The following is a 27,786-nucleotide window of genomic DNA, read 5'->3' as shown; positions in this document are numbered from 1 at the left end:
CGCTGGGCCCAGGCGGGGGCTGCTCTCGCCGCCTCCATTTCCTGCCCCGCTCGCGGCCGGTTCGGGCCCCGTGGGGCCTCTTCGCCGGGCCGGGCCGAGCTACCGGGAGCGGCGGCGTCCGGGGCCCTCCGGCAGCGCCCGGCCCGGCTGCACGCCTCGGTGTGGGTGAGCAGGAGCTGGGGTGCCCCTGCCCCGCGCAGCGTGCGGCGCCGCTCGCCGCCGCATAACCTTTGTTAGAGTCACCGGAGCGGGCACCGGCACCGCTTTGGCGCTCGTGGGGTAGCGCTGTGCTTTTGCGAGCAGCACAGAGCGTTCTGTGCTGCCGGAGGTGACTCTTGTCTCTGCCCGCACTGGCGGAGCTCCCGCGAGGAGGACGGGTGGCACCGCGGGGCCGGTGTATGCCAGAGCCGGAGCTCAGTGCAGGCCGCAGACACGGGGATGCAGCAGCTCCTGCTGCTCGGGTATCGAGCCCTTGGCGCGGCTGAGAGCCGCTGCTGGAACCGCCTCGGGGCCCTGTGTAGGGAAGCAGCAGAACCGCAGGTCCTGTTGCAGACCTGGGTGCACTGCCTCACTGCCTGCCCTGACCACCACCACCCCCCCCCCCCCCCCCCCGCGTTGCTCGTCTCCGTGAGTGAAAATTAACGTTTGAGGACTGATAAACCTGGGTTGCTAGGGAGAAGAGGCTGCCGGGTAGCTCACACTTCACTTTGTGCAAACTGGCAGCTTCTCCACAGCCTCTCTGGTGGTGTTGTGAGTTGGTTCTACTGCAGCTGAGCAGGGAGCGAAAGCAAACGCTGTGTCCCTTTGGCCTTGCCCACAGGATGGCCCAGCAGCAGGCCCTGCGCTTCCGTGGCCCAGCACCGCCACCAAATGCGGTCATGAGGGGCCCTCCACCGCTCATGCGGCCACCTCCACCTTTCGGCATGATGCGAGGGCCCCCTCCACCCCCTCGGCCCCCTTTCGGGCGCCCTCCCTTTGATCCAAACATGCCCCCGATGCCGCCGCCGGGAGGGATTCCTCCGCCGATGGGACCTCCACACCTGCAGGTAAGGAATGGGGGGGACCATTGGTTTGTTGAATTGGGATTTTTTCATGTTTGTTTTCACAGGTGGAGATAATAAGAGGAGGTGGGGTTACAGAGCTGGTGCATACCTGTGGTGTGTAAGCACTGCTTCTGTTCAGCTCCTTGAGGCAATTCCAAATGAATCAATTATGCAGTTAGACCAGGGAGTCTTTACTGAACCCTGACTGTGTGTTGGTGCCCTGTGGCCGTGTGCAGCGTGGAATTTGGCTGCTGTTAGATGTCTAAACGGCCCATCAGCTTCCAGGGCTGTTTTGGTCCTGCCTGTGTTTGCATGGTGAGGAGTGTTGGACGCACACTGTGACTGTGAAGGTGCAGCTGGGTCCATGTGGGGCCAGCGTGGGCTGCACCTTCTGCTACTGTGGGTTGTCACTGCCCATCCCCAGGGCTTCGTTCCGTGTGCAGGCAGCAGCTCCAGGAGGGAGGTGTATCCTCAGCGCCAGGGCGGGTTTTGGGTCAGTGCTGGGCTCAGGAGGGGCACCGATAGCAGCGTGTCAGAAGTTGTCCACACACGGACAAAGAGAAATGGAACGTTTGGAAAGAAACCCAAGCGTGGGCTCGCTGTTGGGCTGGAGCAGCTGCAGGTGGCCCTTGTGCTGGCAAAGCTTTACTCTTGGCAGAGGGACAGTGCCCTTTATCTTACACATGTTGTTGTGCTTTGTGGTTTCTTTTAAATTTAGAGCATTCCCAACACCTGTGGGGATGGTGTGAGCCTGCTGGCCTCAAGTGAGGTGGATTTCTGTCTGCATTTCATGGAATCCCAGACTGGTTTGGGTTGAAGGGACCTTAAAGCTTCTCCAGCTCCAACCCCTGCCATGGGCAGGGACACCTTCCACTAGAGCAGCTTGCTCCAAGCCCCTGTGTCCAACCTGGCCTTGAACACTGCCAGGGATGGGGCAGCCACAGCTTCTCTGGGCACCCTGTGCCAGCGCCTCAGCACCCTCACAGGGAAGAGCTTCTGCCTAAAAGCTCAGCTCAGTCTCCCCTCTGTCAGTCTGATATAAGCTAAGATCCAGCTGTAGCCTCAGTTTGTGTGCTGTCACCATCCTGAGCCCAGCATTTCCAGAAGGAACCAGTGTGTCTTTTCCATAGCAGTTTTCTCTCTGCCTTCTCAAGCAGAGCGTGTTAGAACATGGCCTGCTCAGGGAGGTGTGTAGTAGCTGTGCATTTCATTGAGACATTCTCAGCTGAACAGGAGTCCTGTGGAACTGAAGACTGAAACAGTGCATTTGAGGGGTGGAAACAGTCCCCTCCCCTTGATCCTTATCTCTTCCATTCATTCAGTAGGAGGGGCCTGTTCTGTGTTGTGTTTTCATGCTCTGCTTAAGTTTATTTAAGAATTTTTCCACCCACTGTGTCTTTCTTCTGGTACTCTACGATTCCATTTTCCCTCTTGGTGTCAGTGCTCATGTGCCTGTGTGCTGCCTCAAAAGCCCTGCAGCAAAGGGTGCTGGAGTGTACAGTGGAACTCAGACTGAGGGGACACCAGGACCTGCTTCCTCTTGCTGTTTCAAGAATCAGCCAGAGTTCATCTGAAGCCCCAAGCCCAGCTGCCAATGTCCCCTTTATGTGTTTGATTTACACTGTGGATGTGCTCAGCATGAGCTGAGCTCATGCCATGATAAACAGCTCATCTGGTTTATCACGCCATGCAGTAAGCATGTTGTTTGCGGCTCATTACTGCCCATGGAATCCATGCACCAATCTTTGCTGCATTTTTCGTGCCATGACAGTGCCACGCTCCTCTTTGCACCAAATGTTTGGGTTTTGTTTCTAGTGGAAGGGGAGACCCGATGCTGAAAGGTCTCTGTGGTAGAAACAGGTGAGTGCAGCTGAAGGTGCTCTGAACCCCTGGCCCTGAGCCCTCTTCATTCCCAGGAAAGTTCTAACCTCTTTGCAGGAGAAAACAGCAACAGCAGGGAGAAAGTGAGCTGTACTGCAGCCTTTTTACAGCTTCTAGAGCAGTGAAGAGAAGTATCATCTTGTGTCCAGATGGAGGGGCTGTGGGGAAGAAATAAGGAAGGAAAGACAGGCTGTAGTTACCTTAACGGCCTTTTTTTGTTTGGTTTAGATTCAGTCCACATACTCTCAACTTCCTTTGTACCAGTATTTAACAAAACCCAGAGCTGCACAGGAATTTAAAAAGCAGTTTAGAACATCACTGTTACAGTAGAAATTTTGATGTCGGGAAGCTTTTAGAAGCAGCCAGGTGCAGAGAGCATCATGGTGCATGGGCACCGGGGGTGCCGGCGGCCCCTGTGGCACTGGGATCCCAGCGTCAGCAGAGCCCCATCCTGCTGTGGCTGTGTTCTGCTCTGGGGCTGTGGGTTGGGAGTGCAGAGCTTGAAGGTTTTTACCAGTGAGCTCTTGGTGGAGTGGAAATCTCTGCATCACAGGTTCAGTTAGAACCGGAGTAATGGAGATAACTGGGCCAGCTGTAGGTATGTGCACAAGAAGTTGAAGAACTTGGTGGGTTTTGTTGTCGTGTCTTTTTTATAGGGACATATCCACAATACTTGTTATGCACAGGGAATTTCAGAACAATCCAAATAAACAGGTAGAAGAAAAGAACTTTATGTACTTAGAATTAGAAAGCAGGCATTCAGGTGGCAGTGGTGTGCAGGGCACTTCTGGGTTTCTTATGAGGGTGCTATAATGAAAATGTAATTTGATTATTTTTTAATTAGCATTAGTTAGAATTCTAGTTAATGGGAAATCAAGAAGAATAATGGGTTGTAATGAAATCCTCTGCTCTGCTAATAAATTGGATGTCTACTTGTAATTTGGTTGGGTTTTTATGTACTGTGTTACTGGGAGGGTTACTGTGTAACTGTTCAGTGATATATTTGATTGAGAGCTGGGGATGTCTGAGTGGCAGTTACTCAGGAACAGTGCTTCCATTTTTGCTCTTTTTGCACTGGGATATTTTCTTCTTTTCAGGAGAGAAGTTTTCTTCCACCACACCTTTGTCTGATGCTTTACATTCATGTTAGTGTCTCAGAAGGGAAATGTTTCCTGCAGCAGTTGTGCCATCGGTGGTGGCTTGACAGAAGCATGTTATCTGAGCTGGTGGCATTAGATTGTTAAAGAAGCTCTTGAGACTGATGGAATTAACCTTACTATAGTTTACTGTCTGTTGGTGCTCTAATAAAGAAAAACTGCTTGAAAAATTTGTCATCATTATGTTACGTTCATTATTGTTGTTATGTGCCTTTAGAGACCACCATTTATGCCTCCTCCCATGGGCAGCATGCCACCACCTCCGGGTATGATGTTCCCCCCAGGGATGCCGCCTGTTACTGCCCCTGGCACACCGACAATGCCTCCAGCAGAGGAGATCTGGGTAGAAAACAAAACTCCAGATGGCAAGGTAAGGAGGTCACCAGGAGCAGTGAAGTGATGGCTGTACTGCTGTGGTGAGCGTGTTGCCATACGCAGTCTGGCACCGGGGTCTTGTCTATCCTCTTATTAATTACTCTTAAACCAGGAGGAACTGGACCATTATAAATGCTCCTCCTCTAGATAAGCAGCTGCTTGATGGTGACATTCTTAACTTGTAGGTCTATTTCTATAATGCGCGCACACGTGAATCAGCCTGGACTAAGCCAGATGGGGTCAAAGTGATTCAGCAGTCAGAGCTGACGCCGATGCTGGCAGCACAGGCCCAGGCCCAAGCTGTTGGTGCCTCCACACCGACCACCAGTAGTCCTGCGTCCGCAGCATCTCCTTCCACCTCCTCGAGCACTCAGTCCTCCACCACCTCTACCACCACCACCACCACTTCTGTCTCACAGACAATTTCCAGTGAGTAGCTGAGGGTTCCTGATGTTTTGTGGTGGTGGGGAGCGGATGGGGGGATACTGTGTTAGGGAGTTACTGCAGCAAAAGCTTGGTATCCAGGAGGAAATTGTTTGAGCATGGAGTAAGAATTTAAAGCACAGTTATTTAATCCAGAAGAACCTTGCATGCCAACCTGTTTTATTTTTTCCAATCTGAAATGATTCTTAGATCTTTGTACATTTATATTCTGCTGCTATCACATCATCTCAAAGCTATTTTGCATCCATTTCCTTTTGACTGTACATAAAGCTAAATTGTATTTCACAAGACAAGTTGATCTGAGGTAGAAATTACAGCTGCAGCAGTTCCCTTTTTGTTTCCAAAGTGGTGTCTGTTGCTGTAGGAGACCAGATCTTTTGAGTGCTGCTCCTGGGCTGTGGAATAGAGCTGCTTCTCATGTCCTACTTTTATTAGCATTGTTCTTCTGACTAAGTCTTGTAAGTTCCTCTGTGCTAGGGTTGCACGAAAGAGGAAAAAACGACCTTAGAGCCATTATTGCTCATTCATGACCTTTGAATAATAGTCTGACAATTATTGCTGTTTATGTGGGCTGAGCCTTGGCTTTTAAGGGTTTTCCAGCTGAGGGAACCTCAAGAGGAAAGGGGACTGAATTTATGCAGCATGCATTTTTATACTTAGCATCTGCATATAATATAGTGTGATTTATACTGTACTTTGGCATCTGTGCTAACGAAGTGCCTCCAGTGCAGAGCGTCTATACTGGGATGTGTGTTATGTGCGGTAGATCCATTTGCACGTGAGTGTGTAAGCAGTAAACAAGGGGTGAGATCACCCAGCATGAGCAAAGCAGGGCATGCCTGCTATGGACCAGTTGGGTGCATGTTCCTTTCTGCAAGCCCGGCTGCTGAAGCACAGTGCTTGTGCTTGCCAGGAATCCTGTTGTTTGACAGTCTTGATCACTGTAGCTGTGCTGGGAAAAATGTGTGCACTGAATCAGGCCAGAGAGTGTGCAGAAGATGGGCAGTTGCTGAGCTGTTTGAACTCCAGCTGCGGTATGTAGTTGCTCTGAAATTACTTCATCTTTTTCCTGTAACAGGTGAGACAAGTCAAGCTTAAGTCACCATATAGAATCATGGAATGATTTGGGCTGGAAGGGACCTTAAAGCTCATCCAGTTCCAACCCCTCTGCATGGGCAGGGACACCTTCCACAAGAGTAGATTGCTCCAAGCCCCAGCCAAGTTGCTCCCCATCCATTTAACCCAAACTGCAGAGATCTGTGCATGAAAGGGAGTCGAGTTTAGGTAACCCTCAAGTTACACTTCAAGTTAACACCAAGGGGAGGACGGGTCATTAGAGTAACAATTCGTATTGCTCAAAGCATTTTTAGGGGTTTTATTTTAGTTGAGAGGTAACTTAGTGCTGTGCTCAGCTGCTCTGTTGTGATATGGTCTCCTCTAAGGACTTTGCTGGCTAACAGGAGTCAGTCAGGAGGTGAATGTTGTTTCTGCCCCAAGGCCAGGCTGCTGAGAGCTGATCCTGCTTTTGGAGTAGCCCCTTACGCACCGTTGCTGAAGTTAAATTTCCTAATGTCACACGCTAAGAATCTGTTCCACTTCTACCTGTTCTACCTGCTAAACTTTGTCTTTGCTTCCGAGAACTGTTACTGTTGGTGTCTGTGCCTAGGTGATAAAATTTTATCATTTAAATTAATTTTATAACTCTCAGACTTGTAAGAACCTGCGACTTCTGGCTGAGTTTCATTCTTGTCTGGTACTGATTTGACTCAGGTCTTGAAACAAATCACATACTGACTCTCTGCTCTGTTTCCCTGAACTGTAGGCAGTGTTAAGAACTTTTGTGCTTACTGAAACTTAACAACAGATACATCTCTTTACTTACGTTTGCTAATGCTGGTATGTTATTGGGGATGCTTCTGGTAGTCATTAAGTACTGCAGAAAATGCAGTGTGCCCATATGTAGGATGGTCAGAAGTTGGTGTGGTTTCTGCAGTGTAATTTTTGAATTAGCTCAGTTTTCCAACAGTTCCTCCCCCTCGCCAGATCTTGCAATACAAATCTGCAGGGCTGATCAGTGGGGTTAAGCAGTCACTCTCCAGTTCCCACTGGCCAGTGCTGGGATGTGCAGCACTGTTTGTTAAGTGCTGATTTCAGTCCTGCTGCAAGGATATGGAATGGAACACTGCTGGTGTATTTTCCCACTGGCAGACACTGAAGACCTGAACAAAAGTGCTTTCCTTTTCCTTGCTGATTGACATGTTTTTTAAGTTGACATTTTCCCATTCTTGGATCACAACTTCACGAGCACAGCTCTAGACAGGCTGCTGTCATGCACGTGCTGCCACTGTTCTGTTAACAAGCAGAACCTGTGTTCATTTAACAGCAGAACAACCTTGTCCGTTTGCAGCTCTCTGTAACGTTCCCTTTCTTGTTTTCTGAATGGGCATAAAGAGTACAATTCCATTTCAGGCTGTATTTTTCCTTTGATACACCCTTGTATCAGGGTGTAGAGAATTGTTAGGTGTAAACGATGGGACAAAGTAAAACTTGAAACTGAGTTTCTTGGTGAATACTTAATGTTGCAGAAAAGGCAAAAGGGTGTTTTGCCCATGAGTGCCTTCCTGCTGATGATCTCCAGGCGTATCTGCTTATATCTGTTGGGAAACAGAGCACCAGTATGTTTGCAGCAAATCTATTGTAGTGTCTGAGATACAAGGTGTTCTTTGTTGTTGTTTTTTTTTTTTTTTTTTTTATCAGCACCTACCACACAAGACCAGACCCCGAGTTCGGGTGTTTCAGTTGCCACACCATCAGTCAGTGTTTCAACCTCTGCTCCTTCTGCTACACCTGTGCAGACTGTACCCCAGCCAGTCCCACAGACATTGCCTCCTGCAGTTCCTCATGCAGTACCTCAACCAACTGCAGCAATTCCTGCTTTTCCACCAGTAATGGTACCTCCATTTCGTGTCCCCCTTCCTGGCATGCCTATTCCACTTCCAGGTAAATTGGCAAACTGTAATTGTCTTGTCTGCTACATGTCCATGTTGTCAATTTGTTTGCACTCATGTGTCCACTGTGTACAGAACTTGCCTGAATCCTCTCCATGCAGAGTATTTTTGAAAGAATTCAGGGTTAGCAGACAGACTTTTTAATTAACAGAGAACATGGAATTTTTTTTACTTCTTGTTCTTTGGTACACGCCAGAAAACAGCTGCATTTAAAACATGTAATCCTTTTTCTTTTAGATGATAAGAACTGCACTAAACGCTTCTTAATCTCATGGCACATGGGTATCTTGTCATCCTGTTGATGAATCCACATGGGACTCTGAGAATATTGTAGCACTATATTTTACTAATTGTAATAATACTCTAATTTTTTTCTACTTGCTTGATTTAGACCTTAAGTCTTCTGCGTAAACATTTATTAGGACATGGCTTTTAACTGAAAGAAATTAAAATAGAAGAATATATTTATGAGCAGGGAAAATTGCTACTTGAGTGCATTACCCCTGAATGGTGTTAGGTGTTTCCAGGTCTCTTAGCATGCAGCTATCAAGGATGATGCTGTTTGGCTACACAAAATGTTGAGATTTAGACTGAGGACCATAACAAAAGTGTTCAAGGTGCTGGGGTGTTAGTCATAGATTTCAGGTATAAAGACCATTAAGAAGAAATCTTAGACGGCAGCCCAGTGGTAGATCATGTTTTCTGAAGATTTTAGAAAATAAATAGATATTCAGAGAAGTAATTTCAGGCTGACAGGAATTTGGTGCCTGCAAGTGCTGCAGAGATCCTCCTAAGAGGTCACTGAAGCCACCGGTTGTTATAATACCATGTTGAGTTTGCAGGGGTACAGTTGAGTTCCTGTGCCAGTGCTAACTAAAGTCATTAGCTCTCTTCAATATGCAGTAACGCTAAATATATATCGAGGGCTGATGATTTTCTGTGACAAAGGAAGGTTTGAGACCGAAGTTGTGTTGGATAGAAGTTAGTTTCTGATGATGAGTTACAAAGAAGCAGCTGTAGCAGTGTCCTCCCGTCTTTGACTCAGTACAGCTGACTGAGGTGACTTCTTTCCTGCTGTCCCTGTAACACATAGATCCAGTACATACAAAGGGAGGCCTTTACCTTCCATTAAATTGCTTGGATGAAAAGTAATCCCTTAGTACACTTCCTTGATTAAAGGATATAAACATCAAAGTATTTAAAATGGGTATTAGTTCTGCTAACTAGAAGAGACTCCCAACTTGGAGTTGCCTCTGCTTTTAGGATGGTCTTCTAAAACAACTGGGCGAAGTTCCTTCAGCCTGCAGTTTGCTTGAAAAGGAAATCACAGAGTAGTACTCCTTTAAGACAGGAAAAAACTACTATTCTGAACACGATACTCAAGGCTGAGCAAAGATGGTAAAGGATAGAGGGAGAATTCTGATGTGTGTGTATCTGGGGTACCGCAGTTTCTGACATTGGCAGCAAGGGTCAGCATAGAGTGAAAGGTCCTTAGGTACCTTTGGAGGCTGTAATCATCTGCCCAGCTGTGAGCTCTTTGGGGAGGTGGGGATGGTCACAGCACTAGAGAAGAGTGCCAGTGAAAATGGGTGTGCTGGGCTGTGAGCCTGGGTTGGGTTTGTTCATAAGCTCTCAGTCAAAAAGCTTTGTGCAGGAAGAAGGGAAGATGGAGCGAGACCCTCGATTCCTCCTTAAATTCATGCTTGAAAATAATCTTTTTCAGAACTTTCCTGGTAGCAAGTCTTAGGTCCGGCCTGTCCTGTTCTCACAGTGAGATGGGGCTTTCGAGTGGCACCCATAACACGTAGGAGGGACACCCCATGCTCCCACTGACAAGTCTGATTCATCATTTTACCTGATTACAGAACAAAGTTAGTCTGCTTCTCTCAGCTAATTCTGACTTGGTTGTAATGGTTTATAAACACTGTAAAGAAAAAGGAAATCTTCAAAATATTTTACAGTAATAAGAAACAAGAGAAGTTAAAATTACTTTGGGGCAGGAGAATGTGAAGTTAAAAAGGCTCACCAGGCTTTAACTTGTAGACATTTGGGGTGTTCAGCGGCAGATCTAATACCAGCTAGGTTGCTTTGAGTTTACAGACAGAGACAGAGCTGAGCAATGCTGCTGTCAAGTGATCTCAAAGTTCATCTCTGTATTGCACTGTAGTAAGCCGGAACAATGGAAGAGTTGCTTAGTGATATCTCATAATCTCAGATCTTAAAAAGTAAGTCTGCTTTCTCTTAATTCATATGTTAAAAGTTAGTTGTATGTTTGAGACTGAACTTGGCAGAGGAAACAGTTTGGGTATTTGCTGAGTCTTATCTGCATTGCAGTATCGGATCCCAGTGACCCCGCAGATGGCATTATTTATACTGACCCATTTCTGAGACATGCTGTAACTTCCTTAACAAAACGAATTGTCAGATTCATGTTCAAGTGCATAATATGAAACACCCCCCACAAATTGAGGCAAACACTTCATTCAGTGCTGTTTGAGTCAATGTTTTTGTGTCTCAATTCATACTTTTTTTTTATAAAACCAGTTTTGGATTATTTCACTGAAATTATCATTAAAGACCATTTCAGTTCTGTCTGCTCACAAATAGTTTGAAAAGAAATTGGCAGTATTTTTGTATGCTTTCTATTCTAGATCTCCAATGAAAAATAAACATTACTTTGGTTACAAACACAGGGGTTTAATTTCACTTTGCACTGGAGGATTTTCAACCTCAGATGATGATTTGAAACCATTTAAGTGGAAGTTTCTGAAGTATTTCAGTTTCTGAGTGTCCAGACTTGACCATCATAGAGAGAACTTTGACAGTTTCCTTCCGCACTCCAAATGGGAGGGTTTGAAAACTCATTCCTCTTACCCCTAATTTCCTACTGGATTTTGTGCCTGGTTGAAGAGGGTGAGATGCTTTCCTCTTTGTGGCCTTTCTGTGTCATTCCTAGTGCACTGGAGGGTAGAGCAGTTCATGATGCTGCCTTTCCCAGGGCTGGGTGTGCTGCTTCCAGAGCATTTTTCATCTTATAACATTCTTGATAATGAAAAGTAAAGAAAACATTTGCTGCCACTGCCCCAGTGCAGCTTTAGTACCTTCTTTTCAGCTTCATTGCTTTCGTTTCTTTCCCCTGCTTCCTCCTCCAGCCTTTCTGTAATGCTCCCAACAGCCTCAGCTTTCCCCCGGGGGTGACCTTGGCTTTCCCCCTGCCATATCTGCCTAATTCAGATCTGCCCTTCTGCTCTTCCCACTGCTTTCTACATGCAGCAGCAGACTGAAAACAGCAGAGCCTGTTTGCTGCACTTGGCTGCTGCTCCCCAGTGGGTCTGAGCAGGGGCCGTTAGCAGGGCGCATTCCCCTGGCACTGCCCTGCAGGAGCTTTCTTCCCCCTTGGATGAACTTAAACCCCTGAGTCTTCATTGAAATACTGCTTTCTTTTTGATGACATCCTAGTGATTTGCTGAACAGCTGGTTTAATGCAGGCAGAAACTGTCACTGCAGCTTCACATTAGTTTTATATTTGATCTGGCATAAAACGTTGAGGTAAAAATAATTCACATTTCCTTGCTGGGAGACTTTCTCTTTGCCAGCATTTCAAATTCTCTTTGGCATTCCAAATTGGAGCAGGAAACCCATAGTGTCCAGACTCCCCGTGGTAGCTGACATACAATGGCAGCTTTCCAACATGCTTGCTTGTCCCTTTTGCAGGTGTAGCAATGATGCAAATAGTCAGCTGCCCGTATGTAAAGACAGTCGCTACCACCAAGACCGGTAATTTTCAAAACCATCTTAGTTCGTTTTGTCTGTAAGTTGGCATGGTAGTGAATGTTGTTGTTTATTTTTTATTTATTTCTTTGCTTCCCCAAATGAATGAGTATATATATATATGCTTGATTTTCAAAACCAGTATAAATGCAAATATCATATTTGGTCAGGAAATAACTTTCCCAAATAACTGTTAGTGTTAGCTTATTTTGTACAAGAACCCAGTACAGTTTTCTGTAATCATTGAGTTCTGTAATGACTGTGAATCTCTTCATGCCCATACTTCTTAGTTACTAGTTCCTTGTGTGTGGATTTTTGTTTTTCCTACTTCCACCTGTGTGGTGACCTGACTGTGCTCGCATGTTGGTGTGCGTGTCTGTGCGTCTTAGTATGAAGTTTTCATTTTTCCAATTGTGGATTTAAGGAAAGTCACTTTATGGCAATGTGTAATATGTGCTTTTCCATTATTTGAAAAGACAGACTTTGTCATAGAAATGTTAAGGCTCAAAATTACGATCCTATAGTTCTAGTCCTATCCAATTTGTTTCCTAGAACTCGTCATTCAAAATGTGTTCAAGTACATCCATTCTGTGGGCTAGGTAGAGGAATACTAGGATAATACAGCATTCTGGCTTTCTGATCTTGGGGTATTTACCTGCCATGTTGCTTTAGGATGTGCATAAAATGTTTTTCCAATCACTCTGCAGTACTAAACAAAACCGTTACACAAGCTGAAATTGTTTCACTCCCATCAGCTTTCATCTAAGGCTCTGAAGTCATGTCAGCTTTAAGCCAGGGCCTAAGATTTAACCAATTTCTGCTCTGTATTACATGGCCCAAACTTGAGCCACTGTTGTCGTTTTTCAAGAGCAATCGGAATAGCTCTTAAAATGACAACTTCATTACACAGTTGGAGTAGATTATTAAAAAAAAATTATTTGTTATACAGACCTAATAAAGGCTTTTTAATAAATAGAGCACTTAGATTTGAAGTATGAAAGCAAACACCTAAAAGCTGACAAATCTGTGCTGTGCAGAACTGCACATGACTCAAAATAAAAAGCTGTCTAATTTGCCTGCTAACAGGGGCATTGCTGACTGTAAAACAGGGAGCAAATGGAGTCACAATGCATTGCTCTGCAGCTTAACTGGAAATCTATCTTTATCTAGGTTGATTGTTTGTAAATGAAGTCGGTGAAGTGCTAGGTCTCGGTCCTTATGTGGTTCAAGGTCACTTACTGTTTTCTTTCCTTTCTCCTTTTTCCTTTACCCCTTGTACAGGTGTCCTCCCGGGCATGGCCCCTCCCATCGTGCCCATGATCCACCCTCAGGTCGCTATTGCTGCTTCCCCGGCAACGCTGGCTGGAGCCACAGCCGTCTCCGAGTGGACAGAGTACAAAACAGCAGATGGAAAGACTTACTATTATAACAATAGGACTTTGGAGTCAACATGGGAAAAACCCCAAGAACTTAAAGAAAAAGGTACTTTTTTTAAATCCAGCTGTATACTATTGCTTCAACCATTAATGATTGTGTTTGAAAACATGAGCAAGAATATTTCTAGTCCCTCGTTTCCTTTAAGAATATTTTGAAATTATAAGTATCCATCTGAGCAGGTCTTGAGTCTGAAAGCCCTGGTTTCTTTGTTTTCCACGGTACTGTAAGAGTATTTGGCTCTAGAGTTGCTTCCAGATTCTGTAACAATTGGGTAAATGTGTGTTTCCACTCCAGCAGAGAGTAAGTACTTTACATACTCATGTGTTGGAGAAGATCTCAATAGCAGGAGGATAGGAAGCGAGAAGAAAACTCAGTTTTCTAGAGACTGTAAACCAGGAAAGAAGGAAGATCACTGAAATGCTAAACTTCAGATCCTCAAGAAGTATATAAACAGATTTGGAATCTGAGGAAAAGTAAACTGCTTCCACTGCCACCATCCCTATGCTGCATTCAGGTCCTGTTCTGTGGCTTGTGTTCATCTGGATCCATGTTATACCCATTGGTTTTGTTGTATCAGAGGGAAATTGTTCTTGTGTTATTAATAAGGAAGAAGAGGCAAACATCCTGTGGCTTCTCCAAGAGTTTTCTCTTTTTTTTTCTTGTCATCAGCATTCAAATCTAAAAGTGCTCTTCAGTGTTGCACTGTTGGTTGCAACTCTTGTTGATATTTTTGTTGGTGTTTCAGTGATTTCTCTTGGTACACTTTAACTACCTTTTCCATATTATAGGCTGCCTTTCATTTTCCAGTTCCAGGTAACTCTTGGTACAGGAGATAATCACATATTTATAGCAGATGCTGGAAATCCCAAGAAGGATAGAAAGTGGTGAAAATCCATTAAGTTTTGTTGTTGTGCTTGGGAAGTCATGCTGATCAAATAAATCAGTTGTGGTTTTATCATGGTTTCCTAATAATGCTAAGGAAAATTCTATCTTTATGTAGAAAAAATGGAAGAGAAGATTAAAGAGCCAATTAAAGAGCCCCCAGAAGAGCCTTTACCCATGGAGACAGAAGAAGAAGAGCCAAAAGAAGAACCTATAAAAGAACTTATAAAGGAGGTAAAAGACCTTGCAACCAAATAGTCAGTATCGCCATTTTGAGTCCTATATCCTACAGGTGTGGGTGCATCTGTAGCCCAGGCATATTGACAGGAGACATGGTTAGTAATTTGAGTTCTTACATTCCTGGGGGCATTTGAAAGCCTTCCTTTTTGGATTCATAGCTCTTTTTTTTTTTTTTAATTAATTTTTTTACTTAAAGGAAAAAGGACATTTAAAAGAAAAATACAGAGTGAGTTAAGAAATCAATAAGAACATAGGGAAAAAAAAAGCTAGCTAATGACATAGACATGATGTTCTCTTGCTCATTTTAAGGTGTTCAGAAAAATGAAAGTTGTCCTGAATGTTTGAAATCTTCAATAGGTTTTCTCCTCTATTTCTTTACTTCTTTATTTGGAACGCTTCTGAAACAAAGCTTACACATTCTTCATGAGCCGTAGCTGCCAAGTTTAGTCTGTCAGGAACACGTGTCCTAGGAAAGGTCTCTAATGTCACCATTGGAGTAAATAGAATTAACTTTTTTCTTGTACAGCATTTTGTCACACTGAGGAACAGAGTTCTTGAAGATGCCAGAGTGTTTGAATGACAGTTAAAGGTTTTATACAGATTTCTGTAAGCTCCAGTGTAACGTGGTAGGCAAAAGCACAGAATTCAGTCTCTGGTTTTGGTTAGGACTCAGCCCTGGTTACTTTTGAGGGAGATGCCACTTTGCTCATTTCTGCTACCGAGGTTGTTGCACATTTCTGGCTGTTTCATCTTCCGTGTCTCATTTTCAAGTAAATGAAGTCTAAGAATGAAACAGAATTTCTTTATGAGAAAGTACATCCTTGCCCCCGTAATCAGGCCTTGATGGAAGGATTCATGTGGCTCTAGGAAGGCTTTTAAATAAGGCTGCACTGAAGTCAGAAGTTAAGTAAACACTTGGAGGTTTTCTGAATTGAGATTTCTGAATAGCACTTCCTGTTGAAACTCCAAGACTTCAATTTTAAGCATGGCAGAAGTGTAACTGGGAGCTCTTTGTTAGCATGGTTTCAAAATACATTTGCCTATTTAAAGCAAGTTAGTTACTTTATAATAAACAATTTTCTACCTGTCAATGCCTGAATCCTGTAACTTCCTTTTTCCTTGAGGAGCCTAAAGAGGAAGAAATGACTGAAGAAGAGAAAGCAGCTCAGAAGGCCAAGCCAGTGGCAACTACTCCTATTCCTGGAACCCCATGGTAGGTAATGATTTTCCCTACAGCCTGCACAGTGTGACTGAGACGCCAGGAAGGTTGCTGGGTAGTCAGAACAAGTGGTAGTGTGTGAAGATCCTGTTCTTGGTGTGCTTCTGTCTCAAATAGTGTTGGATTCCTCCAGCCAACAAGGATTCCTGCTCCTCTGGTATGAAACACAACCAAAAAAATATCTTGGACTTCTTTTGCCCTTATGCCTTGGGAATGAGTAGGTGCTGCTCCTGGCCAAAACAATCCTTTATTTATCTCTGTCTTTTACTTGGCATAGATACTTACCAGGTGCCTCCATGTGTAATGTCTTTATTAGGTTACTCTTGCTGTAATACATGTAAATCATCTCTGTGTGACCAAGGTAGAAATCTTACTGATGGGAAAGGGATGTTGTTTTATTTTTTGCAATTCAGTCATCGGTGCATTTTTATTAATGGTTGATATTTAAGGCTGTCTCCCTTCAGACTATCACTGTGGCTCTTTCATCCTCTCACTTACAAGTTCTGGTGAGATCTCTGGGTCACTCATGTTTTGCGAGGTGTTGAAGACCTGAGGTACATTTTATCCCAAATCTGATTTGCTGTCTAAAACATTTTTCTAGAGAAGAACTGAGGTTATTGGAGCTCCTATAAAGAGCATTTGTGGAAATGCATTTCAAATCTGCTGGCCAAGCCATAATTCCATAACCCACCTAGGCAGTAGGAATGCAGGTGGTTGTGCAGTCAGTGCAACCTGGCTCTGCCAGTGACTGCTTGCTCAGTCCCAGACTGTGGTAACTGTGCTGGATGCCTGGAGGCAAAGATAACACACCCCTTCCTGTCTGTCCATTGCACTTCAGGTGTGTGGTGTGGACTGGTGATGAGCGTGTGTTCTTCTACAACCCAACCACTCGTCTTTCCATGTGGGACCGACCAGATGATCTCATTGGAAGAGCTGATGTGGACAAAATTATTCAAGAACCCCCTCATAAAAAAGGAATGGAAGAAGGAAAAAAACTTAGTAAGTGTTCTTATCGTCTTCTTGAGAAGTCTGAATAGAATTTGTCATTTTACGTTGATTTCCAAAGCTAGTAACGTTTCAGTAAGTGAGAGAAATGTAAGGGCATTAGAAATGTGCGTTAGAAATGCACATAATTTTAGAATTTCGGAGGGCTGTTGAAAATGCAGATATATAGAGTCCTCTGGGGGGAAAAATACCCAGGCTATTGAAGAAAGTACATATTAACAAGATTAATTTGTTTTCTAAATGCCAACAGGCTGGAAAAAAAGGACATTTTTTACTGACTAGAACAAGAGACTGCTGTGTGTGTTCTATAAGCAAGAGGAATTTGGGGGCCAGAAAAGATTAATCATTATGTATGAATGGGCTCTCATGGAAGAGGATTTAACTTAGAGAACATCAACTGGAATGCAGTTTTGGAAACAGCTGCCAAGGGCAGAGACCATTCAAGAGGCTGCTGAGACAACACTTGTTTCTGGCTTAAGTTCTAGTAAATGATCCTGGGATGAGATGTGGGCTTGGTAGCTGGAGGAGAGCAAGGTGCAAGTAGGTACTTGGGATATCCAGCTGTGCTTCATTAGGCTGTTTAGCTTGAGGGGTTTTTCTCATGGAAATAAGAGGTCAGCATTCATCGTTTTAAACCCAGAGTTGGCCACAAGTCCATTAGTCGTGCCACCAAATTCCAACAGTACAGTTCTGACAGTGACAAAACCACGTCTTCCTTTGTCAGAACACATTATTGCTGCACACATTGTCCTCTGGTTTTGCACAAGGCTTCATTTGTAAATTACTAACTTCTCATAAATAGAAAATCTAAAGTGTTCCTGAAATCTGTTGCAGTTCGAGAAGAGCATGAAACTGCAGAGGAAGCAAATGAAGACGAGCCTATTAAGATTAAAAAGCGCAAGTAAGTTTTTGTTTCTCACTGCTAAGGGTTTGTGTAGATAAAATAACTGAAGTTTTTCATCAGTGTGTGCTCAGCAGAGTGGAACAGTAACTGACGGGATTGGTGAACACAATCACCAACCTCCTGCTGTTGTACATCAGCAGCTCAAGTATTCTGTTGTTTCTCTGAGATAGCTGAAACTCGTGCATGGAGGAAAGGCTTTGGAAATCGCTAAAATGGAAATGAAAGTTGGTGAATCCAAGAAATATTTTGAGTGCGGTTTATCGGAAATAGTTTACTTCTGTTGCTTGTTTACCCAGCTTGTTACTTTTGGTGCACAAGAGTTTGTTGCCAAAGCATCCTGCCATCTCTAGCCATCCAGCATCATAGTGACAGCTCTGTTTTTGTTATTACAGAGGCTTAAGAGGTTTGTTGAGATCTTTTGGTCTGTTTTGACTGTTGGAAGCGATATATGTCACTTCACTCTGAGTTACACACACTGCTTTACTATTTTGTTTGTTATTGTGTACTCTTAGGGCTGATCATCAAGTTGTTGGCAGTTATGGCTTTGGGTTTGTCTGAGGCGAAGGGCATCCACTCTTGGTGCAGTTTGTAGACACTGAACTTACTGAGAGAACCCTGGTTCTTGAGCTCTTCCAGTATGACAGCACCCACATCCAAGTCCCAAAGAATGGCTTTTGTGATTTGTGTGCCTGTGCTTCTACAGTAACTGGGTGTCTCCATTCCGTCCCAGTGCAGTTCAGTTTTTAACCTACAGGGTTCACATGCATGTTTAATTTTTTTCAGGAAAGATGATAACAAAGATATTGACTCAGAGAAGGAGGCTGCTATGGAAGCTGAAATCAAAGCTGCTCGAGAGAGAGCCATTGTTCCTCTGGAGGCTCGGATGAAACAGTTCAAGGACATGCTTCTGGAGAGAGGGGTCAGGGAAAGCTCTGTCTGTCTGTCTGTGTGCAGTTGTGAGCAAATTTGAAAAGGTGCTTGGTACCCATCAGTTTTGAAAGAGAAATTAGGCTATTAGAATATAAATTTGTATAGTAACTTTAAAAAATGGAAGTGGTTCCAGCTGTCTGTGCAGCTTTCATTTAGTTTCAATAGCTGGGTTTTATGGGATAGGTTTAATAAAGCTTATTTAAGATGAGCTTAACATGTTTAAATCCATCTCTCTTGTAACAGAACTGTTTACACTCATAACATTTAGCAGGGGCATAGACCTCAATGCTTTATACTGATGTACTTAATATTTTCAGTGTCACACGGTAGTAATTGTGTGTTGTTATTTAGTAGTTTTCAGAGCCAGTCAGTGCAGAGACTTGCTATAGCAGCCTCCATCTATTGATGATGGAAACTCCAGGATGAGTTTGTTTCCCTCTTTTCATCAGATGTGCAGTTTTGCTTGAAAACTATAGGACAACTTCTGTATCTCTGAGGAAACATATCCACTTATTAAGATCTGACTTTTTTAATTGAAGGTCTCTGCTTTTTCAACGTGGGAGAAGGAGCTACACAAGATAGTTTTTGATCCTCGTTACTTACTTCTCAACCCGAAAGAAAGAAAACAGGTAAAAGAGATGTTGGATTCCCTCCCCACCAGACACAGCTGCTACTGCTTTCTGTAGTCTGCAGAATGATTTCTGCCTCATCTATGTTGGCTCTGTGGGGAGACGAAAGGAAACTGGAGAAAACGAAAGAAATGGGATTTTTTTCTCCTCTTGCCTAGAGCTTGGGTGGCGTCAGGTTGGTGTGTTCTGTGCTGGTGACTGGTGTTTCTGCAGGTATTTGATCAGTATGTGAAAACCCGGGCAGAGGAGGAGCGCAAGGAGAAGAAAAACAAAATAATGCAGGCCAAGGAGGATTTCAAGAAAATGATGGAAGAAGCAAAGATTAATCCAAGGTAGGACCTGCTTTCTTGTCCATATGCATCAGCTCTATTAGAATCAAGTATGTTGGGTATTAGGTAGATGAACGGGCAAAGACAAGAAAAATCATCAGATACTGTTGAAATCTTCTTTTTCTGCTTGTATTCACCTAAGTAATGAAATAATAGAACTTGTGCTTTATCATTATTTTCATATTTTAAGTCCTCTTGAAGAAATCCCCAGGGTGCTTTGCAGCTTGTGCGAAAACTTGTGGTGGATCACGAAGCCTTTCTTGAACCAGCCCTCTTTTCTTGCTAAGGATATTGGTAGTCTCTGAGGAGTACAAGGGTGGTTTCTTCAGCTTGTTTTTCTGGTTACAAAATATGTTAATAATGATATGAGAGAGCGTTCTGGTTGATTTAATACTGAAATTATTACATACCCCTCATGTTCAGACCCACTTGCAATGATAATAGCGAGGTGATGACAGTGAATGTACAAACATCCAAAATTTTATTGCTAGAATTATTTGTTTCAGTCTTCTCAAATAGAGTTAATGAAATACATGCTTGTGTCACCAGATGAGCTCTAAAGCATTCTCTTTCAGCATCTCTTGGCTTATCTGGCATTGATTCTTTTACAGTGAAATAACAATTCATTTGTTTCACTTCAGCTTAATTTTTTTCAGTGCCCCGTTTTGGAGATCTGGTGGAAGCCAGTGTTATCTTAACTCCTAAATTACTTCAGGTCTGATTCATAGTCTTACCTGTCTGTCATTTAATAAGGGTGGTAGGCTGGGAAGAACAGAGGCATGGAGATGTAAGAAAAAGCTCATCAGTAGTAAGTTTAATATACATTTCAGAGGCTGACATGAACTATTAGGCTGGTTTTGGTGTCCTCAGCTTCCCAGAAATCTCTGTGTCATATTGGGATTGACTCTTATCTGATTATGGGTTGGGGCGGGAAAGAGAGTTCCATCTGAAATACTGTCTTGTTTAATTTTATCCTTTGTCTTCTGGTTTCAGTGTTTGTCTAAAGATATTGCTGTACTTCTGTGAGTGCCAGACTGGGTTTTTATCATCTATCTCAGTCCAACATGCCCAAGAGTTTGTGTTCCACTCCACTTAAACAGCTCTTGTTCTTCAATATAGCTTTGCATTCACTCTCTAATCTTTTGAATAAGCTACCAAATTGTCTTCTTGTTTCAATTTACCCTACAGCAACAGTAGGCTGGATTTTCCAAGTCTAATTATTTCCATGCTGTGATGAAAACATTCGTATGATTATAAGTGTCTCACGTATTCTTGGGGCCAGATTTGCATCAGAGCTTGGAAAAAGCACAGTAGTGGTTTTTTTCGAGGTAAGTGGCAGTACTATATCTACTGCACAGGTTGGAATCTGGCCCTGGAGGTGAGAGTACGGTCAGGGAGATGCTATGGGGGTAACGGGTTGAAAGCCCAGTATTGCTGCATCAGCCCCTGGTGTTTCGAGTGTTTTCAGCTCCAAGTGGTTTGAGATTGGGCTACATACAATGTCCACCACAGGAGGAAAAAGGGACTCAGCCAGTGTTCAGTTGTGCGTAATGCCAAAAGGTGATTTTCCTGGTGAACTCTTAGCATGGTTTGGCTGCAAGTGAATGCACGTACAGTTTCAGTTTCACAGCTGACACACACCTGGTGGCTGAACTTCCAGCCCCAAAATGGGACATTTTTCTAGACAACTGAGTTTTTCCATTTCTTCTTCTTGGTTGCTTTGTAGTCTCTCTTCCTACACCTGCACTTTCTGCAGGTAGCTGTATTCCAACCAACCCACCCACTCTATAAGCCTCTAACGATACCTCTTGTGTGCGTGCCTAAACCCAACTCCTCTCTACATAGCTCACTGGTGGAGCATTGCTGTAGTGAGACCATAGGATGGTGCCTTTTTTTGTTCTCTTTTTTTCCCCTCCAAACTGTGCTCTGGCATGTATTCTAGCAGAAGCAGCGTTTCTCTGCTGAACCTGCTTCCCAGCAAAGACAGCTCTGCCAAATGAGTTCACTTGCCATTTTGTTGCAGAACTACTTTTAGTGAATTTGCAGCCAAGCATGCTAAAGACTCGAGGTTCAAGGCAATTGAAAAGATGAAAGATCGAGAGGCCTTGTTTAATGAGTTTATCACAGCGGCAAGAAAGAAGGAAAAAGAAGACTCGAAGACCAGAGGTGAGAAGGTAAGGTGGCTTTTTTTAGCTCCAGCAGTGTGAATGGTGCGAGTCTGAGTGAGACGGGACAGAGGCAGCGCTTGGTTTCCTGCTCCAAGACATGGCCTTTCACTTCCGTGGAGGTTTTGCACTGCATACACTTCACGGACATCCCTTGGGTCTCTCTGAGCTAAGTGCTCAAAGCTTGCAGTGTACTGCCTTTTAGAGCACATAGAATTGAACCTACATTTATTTGTGAAGCTGAGTTTACTCAGATAATCACATATAGCATAGCTTTAACTGGAATAGTGCCTGGGGTTTATTTTAATTTTTTTTTTAAGTTACCTTATGCTGAAGCATTAAAAGGAAAAGGATTCTTGTCCTCCTTGGCTGGAAACCCCAGAACTGGCCATGACCTCTGCTCTCTCAGTGGAGGCAACAAAAACTGGCAGTTCTGTGTAGGATACTTGTTTAAATTCCAAATAGCTCCTATATCTTCTCTTGCCATCTAAAAGCTGGCACTTCAGTGACTTCTTAATCTTTGAATGAATACATCATATGTACAAACTGCTGCTTGTTAGAATGGAAGATCAGCTCTTAAAGACTGAGTTTCAAATGTGACTTGGCCGCGGTGCAGCAGCAGGTCTCAGCAGCAGAGCCACAGCGCTTGCATCCTGTCCCGTTGTGCTGTGCGAGAGGAGAGGGCAGCCTCTGACTGCTTTGACAAGTGAGAGTCTGCAGGGTTTATTTGGTATTGCACAGTTATTGCAAATTTCACCTGCTGAGAATGCTTCCAGAAGAGAACAGTGCTGAGCTGCAGGCTAGATGTGGGGACAGCTTGGTTATTGCATAAGTTTTGCCTAGTTTTTAAGCCCAGGTACTCTGGTCTCATTTGATTCTGTACGTGATTTCATCAGCTGTAGTCTTAGCTGCTATTCTCAATAAATGTGCTTTCAGAGGAGAGCTGATGTACTTCAAAGCTAGACTCTTACTGCATTTTGCTGATGAAAGTGGAATTTAAAGCATTCTTGCAGCTTAATAGTGCAGTTGAAGACTGTAAAAAGTAAATACTTGTTTTGCTGTTGCATGATTGTTCTAAAGCTGATGAGTTAAAAGAAGAGCGATTGTGTGTGTTTGCTTTTGAAATAATGTTTTTTTTTTCTCCAAAAGCCTTTTGTAACCATTTTATGTATTCTGTTTTATAACAAGTGGATAGACTTTACAGTTATGTGCTGTGCGGCCTGTCAATCAGTTCAGTCTGACAGCTGTCAATCACTGACACGCAAATATTATGGGATTCCCTAGTGAGGAAAGAATTGGTATCTCTGTGTGGTGACTTTAGCCTCCCGCAGTTCCGGTACTTTACATTTTTTTAGTTTTTTTCCTTGTGAAGTGATGAGAGTTGTACCTGCAATGTGTTAACTGCCAAAAAAAGACTTCTAAATACACCTGAAATACTTTCAGTCTTATGTTCCTTTGATTTTGAAAGTGCTTAAAAGAAAATTCAAGGCATTTAACCTGAAGCTTTCTCAGCCTGTTTTAAAAGTCCAAAATCTTTACTTAAGGAGGATCAACTTTACAGAAATCTTTAATGTAAGGGTTTTTAGTTCTAGAAGGTTTTGATTTTCCTTCGTTGAGTCAGGGCTTACTGGGTGGTGAAGGAACAGCCAGCTTTGCAGATGGTTGGGTTTGTCCTCAGGGCTAACTTCAGTGAATAACTGCTTCTCAGATGACAGAGATAGGGACACATGGGTTTGAGGATACTGGGGAGGGGACCGTGAGGTGGTAGGAGTGACCAGGCTGCTGAGGTGCTGTCCCAGGACAGTGTTGCTCCATGTCCTCTTGGTGAGCAGTGCCAGCAGATGAGCCCCTTGTGCTGCCTCACACAGACGTGCCGGAGCATTGAGCTGCAGACACCGTGGTGGTTCTTGGGTCTGGCTGTGAGCAAGATCAACAGATTCCTCACATAATATTCTACTCAGTTGAGCTAGCTACTGCATGTAGGTGTACTAAACTCCCAGCATCACAGAGCTGTGTTCTTAAAACATTATTCCTTGGTGGGATGGTTTTGCCTCAGTTTTTTTGGGGGAAGTTTTCACCTTTTTTTTGAAATTGTATCCCAAGTGCCGATGCCTGCACTGTGTCCATTGCAGATGACTGCAGTTAAAACCCTGCTTCAGGGAAGGTCTGGAAGTGCCCTTCATTTTGCTAAGGAGGGAATTGGCCGTGCCCTCCTGGTTTCCATGCTGAGGGTGCTGGCGAGGCAGCCAGTGCTCCGCAGGCTCCTCTGTACAGCGGTGCCGGAGCATCTCCACACAGAACGTGGTGGTGTGGTGGGTCTGGTTTGTGGTGCATCCAGTGCCACAGGGCTTCCAGCAGCATGGTGGGTGTGCAGCTCTTCTCCCCTGGAATATATAGATAAGCAGAAACATTGGGATACCCTTACCTTATAGACTTCTGTAGTAACATCTGGGAACTGTTTGACTCAACAAGTATTTCTAATGCCATGGCTTAGAAGGCTTCATACTTTTGGTACTGCATGCATGTTTTAAGATGTTTTGAAACAACATTCTTAATTTTTCAATGAATAAACAGTTTGCATTTTGGTTCAGCTCCTTAAAGAAAAAGGTGATGGTGCTGTAGATGTAGAGCCACTTCCCGCTGACACTAACCGGTTGCTTTCTGATCTCTGCTTACTATCTTCATCTCTCTGTTGAGATAGTAAAGAAAAAAGCATATAAAACCTTTTATGTTAATACTAAAGAACTAAAATTATCAGTGGGCAAGGCTGCAGAATGCTGGTTCTGATATTCAGCTCATTCTCACACTGTAACGAAACAGTTTCTGGAGAATGGGGACATGGCACTTCTCTGGCAAGCCAGAGTGCTTGCCTGCTCCCCTAGGAACAAGCATACTGCAGCTCGACTGCTGCTGGTTTCTTTATTTAAAGGGACAAGGACGGGACATAAGTAGCAGAAAGTGAATGGCCAGCCCTTCTCCTAGGTCTTTGGGTTTTATTTATGTGCCATAAAACCAGTTTTGTTTAGTGTCTGGCAGGGTTTGGGGCGCTGCGAAGGCAGCGTCCTGCGCCATGCCTAGGGAGTCCCCAGAGCCATTCCCTGGCTCCTGGCGAGGGAGGCAAGCCAGCCACTTGCCCCCCGGCTTCAGAGAGGTGGAGGCTTAAATGCCACACCAAGCTTCTGAGGCATAAAGTGCTGGAAATAAAAAGGAGGAAAAACCTGGGACCTAAAGTGCAGCAGGACCAGGGAGATCCTCCATCCCAGAAAAGAGAGATGTAATTAAGGCACCGTCATTGTTCTTGCAGCTGCTGGTTCTGGGAGTCTGGATGCAAACATGTCCCTAGTTGTCTAGAGATTAAAAACCACTGTTCTGCAAGCCCTTTGTGATGGCTGCTGTTATGGGCAGAGTGCTGACGCACCATTTCCAATTGAAAAAAATAAGCTAAAACATTTCCTTAAACTATTATACATTTGTGCATGTCCATCTTAAATGTAATTTACTTAATAACCATATGTGGGTAATTCTTTATTGGCTAGATCCATCTTAAGATGGATCTTTTATCTCTTTATCAGCAGATCCAAGTATCTGCCTCTGTTCATTGTGGACTTGGAGGATGAACCCATAAATACTTGATTTGTCTAGAGCCCTGTTTAAAACTGCAGAGCTTCTGGAGTATCAATATACAAAATACTGTAATGCAGAATCAGTAACTTTGATGTATATAAAAAAGTTCAAAAGAGCTTAAATTGGAGTAAAATAGTAAAACCTGTATTGGTGGCTCATACTTTAAAGAATATCATTCATGTTAGATGTAACAGATGATCTTAATATATGCTTTAGCAAAATTTTCCCGAGGGGAAGTGAATTTTAGATGTAGTTTTATCTAAATTCAGAGGTTTAACAATTTCTGTAAATTGTGTGTAATATTAATGTGCTTCCCTCAGCTGGAGGTAAGTCAGCTCCTTTCTTCATAAGAACAAACTGTTGGGTATCAAAATGTCTTTCTCAAGTATTGTCTTTCTGTTTCCCTCTGTCAAACAGATCAAAATGGACTTCTTTGAGCTGCTGGCTAATCACCACCTGGACAGTCAGTCTCGCTGGAGCAAAGTGAAGGACAAAGTAGAGACTGACCCCCGTTACAAAGCGGTGGATAGCTCCTCGCAGCGGGAGGACCTGTTCAAGCAGTACATCGAAAAAATAGCCAAGGTACTCATGGGGCATCCGGGAGCAGAGCTTTGGCTGCTCTGCTGTCCCCTTGCTGTTAACGTGTGAAGTAACTAGCTAGAAGATAGACCAGTGTGTGCTTTGGTTCCATACCAAAAAGAATTCTGTACCACAGTTATTTGTACTAGCCCACAATGACAGCTTGAGACTCAAAGTGCCTTTCCTGGGGATGCTGCCGCAGAGGCTCAGGGTAGGTGTATGCATGTGTGCATTCACATACATGGTGTGGAAGATTTTATCCAGCAGATCAAGAAGGGCTGACTCCTGTAAAGCCATTGGTTGTAAAGATGGATGTAGAACTTTGGAAAACACAGACACTGTAGAATCACAGAATGGCTAGAGGTGGAAGAGACTTTAAAGGTCATTACTTCCAGCGCCCCTGACGTGCAGGGACATGTCACGTTCATCACTTCCTATCAGATGGGCAGAGTTTCCTTTGCTGTGATTTTTGTATCGGCTGAGCTTCCTTCAGGTATATAGATGGTTCATAGGAAGGAAGAACCACCAGTTCCTTCACATCCAGTATTCCTGCCTTTCTCTTCCAGGCAGTTAATGGTTGAGAATGTAAAACTGGGCTGACACATAGTGACACCAGTCTCCCCCTGCCCTCCCATTATTCAGAGTTTGTCACTGCACACAAACGACACACTCCTGAGAGTAGCTGTTACGTGATCAGTGTTGTGATCAAACATCTCTTTTCCCTATCTAAACCCCATAGTGCAGCAAAACTTTGTAACCCATGGATCTGAAATCACTTTCTGGTATTTCATTCCAAGATGCCTTTAATTGATGACCTTTTAATTTGCTTCCCTGTCCACTGAAAATACGAAAGGTGCCACACTGGTTTTATTGAGAGAAATCTGCTGTTCCTTTTCAGAATTTAGATTCTGAGAAAGAGAAGGAGCTGGAAAGACAAGCTCGCATCGAGGCCAGTTTGCGAGAGCGAGAAAGGGAGGTGCAGAAGGCTCGCTCGGAGCAAACCAAGGAAATCGATCGCGAGCGGGAGCAGCACAAACGGGAAGAAGCTATTCAGAACTTCAAAGCGCTTCTCTCCGACATGGTGAGACCCCGGCCGGCGCTGCCAGCCCCCCGCTGCCTCCTGTTTCTAGGTGTTGTGCTGTGTAAAGCTTTGGGGCGATTGCAGTTCAGTTTGTGTAGAAATAGAATCCTGTTGGCTCCTCCCCACTGTCCTTCAGTCGCTGCTGGGAGTTTTGCCCTGGTTGGAAGAGAATGCTCTGTGCTTAGGGTTCCTGTAGCCTGCCTGGGAGTGAGTGGATGGTGGTGTTCCTGCTGGGTTTCCCTGGAGCCTCGGCGTGATGGCAGATTTTCAGTCATGCTGCTGTAAGCTTTGATAAGTCTTTTGGAAAATCAGATAATTGTTGAGCACTCAGAATAATCCCCTGGCTTTTGCATTCTCTCTCTTCATGCTCCAAACATAGCGCCTTTGTGTTAGGATTTCTCTGCTGTGTGAAGAAGGAAGTAGTAGATAAAAAATATCAGTGTACTGTAGAAAAACTGGTTTTAAGGAAAACACCATCTTTTGGCTCAGGTGCGTTCTTCAGATGTGTCCTGGTCTGACACCCGACGGACTCTACGCAAAGACCATCGGTGGGAATCTGGGTCCTTGCTAGAAAGAGAAGAGAAAGAGAAACTCTTTAATGAACACATTGAAGCACTTACCAAAAAGAAGAGGGAACACTTTAGGCAACTTCTGGATGAAACCTCAGCGGTAAGAGCTGTTTGTAGTCAAACTTCCAATCTCTGGCAGCCCATTGGGATTCATCCTTTTCTGGTTTTCCATCACACAGTCTGACCTGTTTAGTTTTATTTCCAGGGCCCCTTTCCTTCCCCACTATCTTTTCTTCCTAACGAAGTCTGCGTGATGTTTCCTTTGCTGTTTATCTTGAGTGTTACTTCTGTTTAACATACAATTCAGTTACATGTAAACTTCTAATCGGTGATCTTTTTATCTCCTGCAGGATGTTACATTTCTTCAACACTGAGTTATTTGATACTCTGCTCTGTGGCATCTTGCTCTTTCAGATACCCTCAGTGTGTTTGGTTTAAGATTATACACGGACACTTATTACTAAGTTTGTCTGTGTTGATGTTCTCCTGATTTAGTTTGTGCTCCTGAACCTGC

At 43.9% G+C, this 27,786-nt stretch overlaps 1 protein-coding gene across 4 annotated transcripts in view; it reads left to right on the top strand.

Annotated features, from left to right (window-relative positions):
* The first annotated feature begins 783 nt into the window (after nucleotides 1–783).
* The window catches only part of TCERG1 (transcription elongation regulator 1), a 30,059-nt gene continuing 3,056 nt past the window's right edge, over nucleotides 784–27,786 (top strand). Inside the window, exons 1-17 of one of the 4 annotated variants that reach the window (XM_062627755.1) lie at nucleotides 784–1,046; nucleotides 4,299–4,451; nucleotides 4,642–4,885; nucleotides 7,658–7,900; nucleotides 11,623–11,685; nucleotides 12,961–13,161; nucleotides 14,117–14,232; nucleotides 15,366–15,451; nucleotides 16,296–16,456; nucleotides 17,297–17,363; nucleotides 18,150–18,285; nucleotides 18,836–18,925; nucleotides 19,139–19,257; nucleotides 21,278–21,428; nucleotides 25,461–25,625; nucleotides 26,521–26,703; nucleotides 27,193–27,372. In XM_062627755.1, the coding sequence (XP_062483739.1) occupies nucleotides 822–1,046; nucleotides 4,299–4,451; nucleotides 4,642–4,885; nucleotides 7,658–7,900; nucleotides 11,623–11,685; nucleotides 12,961–13,161; nucleotides 14,117–14,232; nucleotides 15,366–15,451; nucleotides 16,296–16,456; nucleotides 17,297–17,363; nucleotides 18,150–18,285; nucleotides 18,836–18,925; nucleotides 19,139–19,257; nucleotides 21,278–21,428; nucleotides 25,461–25,625; nucleotides 26,521–26,703; nucleotides 27,193–27,372 (2,583 nt within the window). In that variant the 5' untranslated portion in view covers nucleotides 784–821. Of the gene's footprint in view, nucleotides 1,047–4,298; nucleotides 4,452–4,641; nucleotides 4,886–7,657; nucleotides 7,901–11,622; nucleotides 11,686–12,960; nucleotides 13,162–14,116; nucleotides 14,233–15,362; nucleotides 15,452–16,295; nucleotides 16,457–17,296; nucleotides 17,364–18,149; nucleotides 18,286–18,835; nucleotides 18,926–19,138; nucleotides 19,258–21,277; nucleotides 21,429–25,460; nucleotides 25,626–26,520; nucleotides 26,704–27,192; nucleotides 27,373–27,786 lie in introns of all 4 variants that reach the window. The other 3 variants (XM_062627754.1, XM_062627756.1, XM_062627757.1) reach the window with 3 other exon arrangements.

Source organism: Pezoporus occidentalis, unplaced genomic scaffold, assembly GCF_034315485.1.
Source record: "Pezoporus occidentalis ecotype Australia unplaced genomic scaffold, CSIRO_AGI_Poc_V1 ctg305, whole genome shotgun sequence".
Lineage (NCBI taxonomy): Eukaryota > Metazoa > Chordata > Aves > Psittaciformes > Psittacidae > Pezoporus > Pezoporus occidentalis.
This window is presented reverse-complemented; position numbering and strand designations above follow the sequence as displayed.